The sequence below is a fragment of the Triticum urartu genome, chromosome 6A, assembly GCF_056163025.1.
Source record: "Triticum urartu cultivar PI428250 chromosome 6A, HENAU_Tu73, whole genome shotgun sequence".
NCBI lineage: Eukaryota > Viridiplantae > Streptophyta > Magnoliopsida > Poales > Poaceae > Triticum > Triticum urartu.
In genome coordinates this window covers 535,746,583-535,752,595 of record NC_141878.1, presented here as the reverse complement: position 1 = coordinate 535,752,595, position 6,013 = coordinate 535,746,583, and the positions used below count along the sequence as shown (strand labels likewise).

Genomic DNA, 6,013 nt, shown 5'->3' with positions numbered 1-6,013 from the left:
GACGAGTGATCTATGGCGGAGAGCGCCATCCTTTTTTATTATGCCGGCAAGTGTGCTGGCATTACCATGGCCGAGATGGTGTGGTCGAAATCCCGCCTTTTTTTGTGTGCCGGCCGCTGACAAGTGTGTCAACATGAACTGTATGGTGGTTTTTTTAGAGGCTGACATGTATGCCGATCGTTGGCATGATGCTGACATGAACTTTGGACGATGGCATGGTCGCTAGCATGATCTATGACCGCGGGCTTTCTAAAATCTGTGTGCGGACATAAAATAGGCCGGCGGGTTGGACGCAGGGCCAATCCAAACGTAAAACGGAATAAACGATGAGCAGACAGCCGACCAAAACATACGAAAAATGAACAAAACACACGTTTCCTTAGTTCGGCGCGTTGGAGTTGCTCTGACCGCCCCCACCATCCAAAGCCGCATCAGCAGGCACGCTTGCCTCATCAACGCCGAACCCGGCGAGCCGGGCGAGCCTGGCGCGTCCGGTGCCCCGCACAGCAACCCAGGGCATGGCCGCGACCGTGCCACGCACAGAAAGCAGGAGCAAGACTACAAAAGCCACGCCGACGCCGAGGCGCCCCAGCGACCACCGACAACGCCACACCGACGCCCACCGCATCGCGTCGCTCGGCCCGGAGCCACTTTTTCCACCTGAGAAACGCATCGCATGGAAGGTTCAAAACCCCTGCGCGTGCGGCCCCGACTCCGCCCGTCGGCCCCGCGCCCACCCCCTCCCCTACTACATCAACCCCGGTCGCGCCGCGAGACGTAGGTAGCGCCCGCCCATCTTTTGACGCCGCCCGTGCCTTTTTCCGGCGGAAGGCAGGCAGGCAGGCAGAAGAACCCCGGGACGCGGCCCGCATGGACATCAAGGAGCGGATCCGCCGCACGCCGCGGGAGGAGGAGGCGCCCGCGGCGGCGTCCCCGCGCGGGAGGAAGGGCGGGGCGGCGATGCTGCTGCTGCGGTGGTCCCTGCCGGCCGCGGCGCTCGTGGTCTGCGCGGTCCTCCTCCTCCTGCTCGCCGGGGGCTCCGCCGCGCGGAGGGGCCATCTCCTCGACGCTGATCCCTCCGGGTGCGATGACCCGCGCCTCGTCCGTCCGCGAGATGGTACGTACGTGACACACATACCACGGATACGCCTGCGCCCGTAACGCAAGTTTCCATTTTTTGAGTTCGCCTGCGCTAGGACCACGGCTTTTGTTTCAATTCTGATGATTTTTCTGAGTTGTAAGTACCGGTGGATGGCGACGTTACATTCAGGATGCCAAGCATGGCGCCTTTAATGTCTGGGCCCCTTCTCTTTTGACATGTGCGCTGATACTCAAGTTCTGCAAAAAAAATAAAAAAGAATCCCGACTTCTTTTCCCAGATTGTTTTTACCAGTTTATAGCTCTTAAAAACTCATAAGTTTGATGGTTATTGATATTTGCCGTCGGGGATGTAGTCGTCACTCAAAATGTGTCGTGTGGCACTTTTTTCAGATCACTGTGTGCAGTATGAGCGTGACATCCATATCGTATCAGCGTTGATGCCAAGTTACCTTTATTTTTGTTGCATGCTACACATTGTCGACTTTGGCTGGCTAGTTTATGTTTCACGCTACTGTTACGTGCCTCGTCTTGTTTATGCACTGCATTGTGCTATCCTTATCATTTACTAGTGTGTCAACTCATAGTGCATTATAGCTAACTGACTTGAATAATTCGCGCCTACCTCAGATTTGTATTGGCATCACTGCCACTTGACCAAAGGATGATCTTTTTTTTTTATGTTTTTACTACAGTACAGATTGAAGTGTAACTCTTATATTCTGTATATGATTTCTGATACAATGTTTTTCTGTTGTTGTGTTTTCAGAAGATGGCACCTCGGGATCTCCGGTAGTTGTCAAGGACAAATTACTTGGAGGCTTGCTAGTTCCCGGTTTTGATGAACAATCATGCCTAAGTAGGTACCAATCAGTACTGTATCGTCGAATATCGCCCCACTTTCCATCTACCTACCTCTTGGAAAGATTAAGGAAACAAGAGGCCCTCCAGAAAAAGTGTGGCCCACGAACTGAATTTTACAGGAAAGCTGTTGAGCAGCTTAAGTCTGGTCAGGATATTAAGGTCATGGACTGCAACTATCTGGTCTGGACAGCTTACAGTGGTCTAGGGAACAGGATCTTGACAATCGCCTCGGCATTTCTGTATGCAATCCTTACAAACAGAGTCTTACTTGTCGACGGAGACAAAGGCACCGCAGATCTCTTCTGCGAACCATTTCCTGAAACTTCATGGTTGCTGCCGTCAGATTTCCCCATTAAGCAGTTCAAGAACTTCAGCATTGGCTCTCCTGAGAGTTATGGAAACATGCTGAAGAGTAAAGTTGTTCATTCTAGCCCTGCTTTTCTCTATCTTCATTTGGCTCATGACTATAGTGAGTATGATAAGCTTTTCTTTTGTGAAGATAATCAGCAGTATCTCCAGACAATCCCATGGCTGATCCTGAAATCAGATAATTACTTTGTACCTTCACTTTTCCTGATCCCGGCATACCAAGAGGAACTCATGAGGCTTTTCCCCCAGAGAGATGCTGTTTTCCACCACTTGGGACGTTACTTGTTTCACCCCAGCAATGCCGTCTGGGGCATGATTACAAGATACTATGATTCTTATCTTGCCAGAGCTGATGAAAAGTTGGGTATCCAGATCAGAGTCTTCGACACCGAAACTGGTCCGTTTCAGCATGTCCTGGATCAGGTCCTTGCATGTACATTCAAGGAACACTTGTTGCCAGAGGTTAATACTCAAGAGCCAATTGTCTCACCAAGGAAGGCCAAGTCGAAAGCTGCTCTAGTTACTTCATTAAACTCGGGATACTGTGATAAATTCAGAAACATGTACTGGGAACATCCTACGGCAAATGGCGAGACAATTAGCTTCCACCAGCCAAGTCACGAGGAACATCAGAACTCAGACAAGAAAATGCACAACAGGAAAGCCTGGGCAGAGATATATCTGTTAAGCTTATCTGATGTCATGGTGACCAGTGCATGGTCAACTTTTGGGTATGTTGCCCAGGGTCTCAGTGGTTTGAAGCCATGGCTTCTGTTCAAGCCTGAGAACCGCACTGCCCCTGATCCGCCTTGCCGCCAAGTTCTGTCCATGGAACCATGTTTTCATGCTCCACCTTTCTATGATTGCAAAACTAAGAGAGGAACTGATACGGGAAAACTTGTCCCACATGTAACACATTGTGAAGATATGAGCTGGGGGCTTAAGCTAGTCGATCAGAATTAGTGGTAGATGTGGTGCGTATTTCCTATCCAAATCATATATGTACAGTGCAAGCCAATATATGCTTAGTTGTGTGGTATAGGTGCAACTCTGTTTCTATATTGCAGGAAAGTGTTTTCTGGCTTGGCTGATATAGATGCAATTACATTAACTGCTGCATTTGTTCTCAAAGATATGTTCTGCAACTTGCAGGACATGCTAGTATTAATTTCCTTGTCTGTAGTATTTTCATGTTCTGCGACTTACATTCAAGCATATGCAAAAAGCCATGGCAGCGTTTTTATGCTGCCGCAGAGTTTTGCCGAAATGATGCCCATGTCGGATAACTGCAAAGATGGTGCCATGGCAGAGTTTCATCGAAAAAACACAAGCATATACTGCAGACTAGGATCAATTGCAAGAACCAGAAGCATCATTGTTTCAATATAAACTATAATATCTTGTTTGCATTTGAAGAAAATCAACTTTTCATCCCATCTGTATGGCAATTGTGTAGTGAGTTTCCTATAGTTCCTCCAACAGAAGCTCCATATTCAGTTTTTGTGACTGATCGGACCTTGCAAAGAAGAGAGCCGAGTAGAAGTACCCTTCCTGTAACAAATCATTGTGATTTTTTGTGCTACACCTTTAGATGGAAAAAGGGGGGAAAGAGCGAAATTTCGAGACAGAGTTTTCAAGACAAGGTTAGTGCATGAATGATATTTTTGTTGAAAGGATCTGAAAGATGTGTCAAAAGGTTCTCAATGGGCCCAGCGTGAGTCACAGACGCTTGCACAATAAAGCCAAGCATAGCAACCATTGCCAACCTCCCTGTAATTGATAGCAATAATATTAGCAAATCACAAATATTACTGCAGGAATATCTTGCAATCCATCGTACTTCGAGAAAGTGAACCTACCATTCTTAATTTCTTTCAGCTTCACTTCATTCGCATTCTCTATATCCTTGGCGAGTCCCATTGGGTTAAATAGTGGACCCCCAGGGTATCTGTTCAGATTTGAGAATTGTAATAATGATAATTTAGTTAAAGCATCGAGCGAGAGACTTGCCATTTGCCAAGGGAAATGGTTTCAGTCTTCAGTTGGAGAATGTTGCTTACCCTGGCTGTGAACCCGCAAGTGAAGCTTCTATCCCAAGGAATGTCCCTTCCTTTGCTTGTGATCCTGGACTAACGAAGTCCATGTACCTCTTGGTTTCGACAAATCTGTCGAGGATCAGATTTATGACAGAAACAGGTCAGTCATGCCCTGTTTCAAGTCACTACAGTCTACACCATTTAAAACTTCTGAGTTACTGGATGAACTCTTATGCAACTGACTAAATGTTTCAGTTGGATGTTGAATTACCCCATCAAGAGAAGCTGGACAAAGAAGAGTGCTGTGGTGTTGGCGAAGTCAAATTTCGTGGCACCTGCTTCAAACCACACGGGTAGGTTGCCGAGTCCTGATACACGGATCAACTACACAGAAACACACCAGTTAGACCATAGAAGAAAAGAGAGCATCAAAGCCATCGATTCCATGTTTGGTTTCTGCAAGTATGTTTCAGTGTGGTAGGAATACTATTAATCTTGGAAAAAAATTCCTAGGATGCTCTTGTGGAGCTGATGTGTTGGACATGAACTTGCTGACGTTGAGATTGTTATTTTCATTTGGCTCAATAGTTCCCTATGTCATATCTTGGTTTCTCTCTCTCTTTTCTTTAACTAGAGGTATTGCCCTTCCATTTCCATTATCAAAATTCAGAAGTCATGCTTGTTTTCTCACTGTGTTTCTCATAGTTCATCCTAATTTAAGCACCTCTCCAGCTAATTTTGCAAAATCAAGCTTCAGTGCTATGGTTTCTTTAAACTGAGAACATATGACATTCCACAGGAATTAGCAAAGAGGTCAAGTGAGCAACGAACTTACGTCGGTTCCGAGGATGCCGGCAACCCCTGCCATGGCGAACCGGCAGTGCACGAGCTCGGCCTGGACGTACCACTTCAAGTCCTCGGGCTGCTCCCCGAGCCCCAGGGGATCAAACCCGTAGTCACCAGGCAGCCTACAACGACAAACACCAAGCAACCCATCAGCCTAACAAGCAAACCAACCATCACCACCCGCAGAGAACGCCGGCAGAGATTGGCACGGGTGACTGACGTGCCGTCGAGGTACGCCGGCGGGTCCAGCCCCGGCAGCCATGTGGCGCGCTCCGCGGTGGCCCGGACCGCGAACGGAGCTTGGACGTGGTGTCCAGGCATGGTGACCATGCTCCTGCTGCCGAAAGGTGTGGGGGGCCTGGAGGAGAGGGTGCAGACTCTTCCATGGGCGTTAGCTGCTAGCGCCATGGCCGCCGCCGCGCCGCCGCCGCCGGACTTGGCTGGCTGACCCCTTGCTCGCCTGACTGCTGCCGGCGAGGGTCCTTCTTGGCTGCTGCTATTTTGGTTGGGGCGTGTGGGTGGTGCGTCGGACGGATCAAAAAAGGCGTGGATATGGAACTAGAGGCGTTCGTACTTCGTAGCTCCAGTGGCTGTCGAGTCTGCAGCTTGTGTGACTTTTTTTTCCAGGGGATGCAGCTTGTGTGCTGGTTCCAGGCCGGAGTGTATTGAACGGGTTGGGCCAGGGATTTTGTTCCAACGGTATGGTTGGGCCGTCGTCGGCCCACGGCTGGCTGCGACGTCTCGGCATGGGCGTGTCTGTAGAGCTGAGAGTGACGGACAGCGCTTGTGCTGATGCATGA

General features: G+C 49.0%; 2 protein-coding genes across 2 annotated transcripts; one reads left to right on the top strand and one right to left on the bottom strand.

The window, feature by feature from the left end:
* The first annotated feature begins 462 nt into the window (after positions 1-462).
* LOC125514740 (galactoside 2-alpha-L-fucosyltransferase-like) lies at positions 463-3,529 on the top strand. Its single transcript, XM_048680093.2, has 2 exons — positions 463-1,117; positions 1,868-3,529. Exons 1-2 carry the CDS (start codon positions 871-873, stop codon positions 3,292-3,294), a joined length of 1,674 nt encoding a protein of 557 aa, XP_048536050.2. The 5' UTR covers positions 463-870; the 3' UTR covers positions 3,295-3,529.
* A 137-nt stretch (positions 3,530-3,666) lies between these two features.
* LHCA5 (photosystem I light harvesting complex protein 5) lies at positions 3,667-5,784 on the bottom strand. The gene is made up of 6 exons (XM_048680094.2): positions 5,434-5,784; positions 5,203-5,335; positions 4,639-4,751; positions 4,392-4,496; positions 4,191-4,279; positions 3,667-4,101 (listed from the first exon to the last, which is right to left on the bottom strand). Exons 1-6 carry the CDS (start codon positions 5,619-5,621, stop codon positions 3,965-3,967), a joined length of 765 nt encoding a protein of 254 aa, XP_048536051.1. The 5' UTR covers positions 5,622-5,784; the 3' UTR covers positions 3,667-3,964.
* Between the last annotated feature and the right edge of the window lie 229 nt (positions 5,785-6,013).

What these genes read in the sequence shown, in the direction of transcription:
- LOC125514740 (XM_048680093.2), top strand. Translation starts at nt 871, where the DNA reads ATGGACATCAAGGAGCGGATCCGCCGCACGCCGCGGGAGGAGGAGGCG. An exon ending in CCTCGTCCGTCCGCGAGATG is followed by an intron (nt 1,118 to 1,867) that starts GTACGTACGTGA and finishes TTGTGTTTTCAG; the next exon opens with AAGATGGCACCTCGGGATCT.
- LHCA5 (XM_048680094.2), bottom strand. Translation starts at nt 5,621, where the DNA reads ATGGCGCTAGCAGCTAACGCCCATGGAAGAGTCTGCACCCTCTCCTCC. An exon ending in CCGGCGTACCTCGACGGCAC is followed by an intron (nt 5,336 to 5,433) that starts GTCAGTCACCCG and finishes TTGTCGTTGTAG; the next exon opens with GCTGCCTGGTGACTACGGGT. An exon ending in GCTGAAAGAAATTAAGAATG is followed by an intron (nt 4,102 to 4,190) that starts GTAGGTTCACTT and finishes TATCAATTACAG; the next exon opens with GGAGGTTGGCAATGGTTGCT.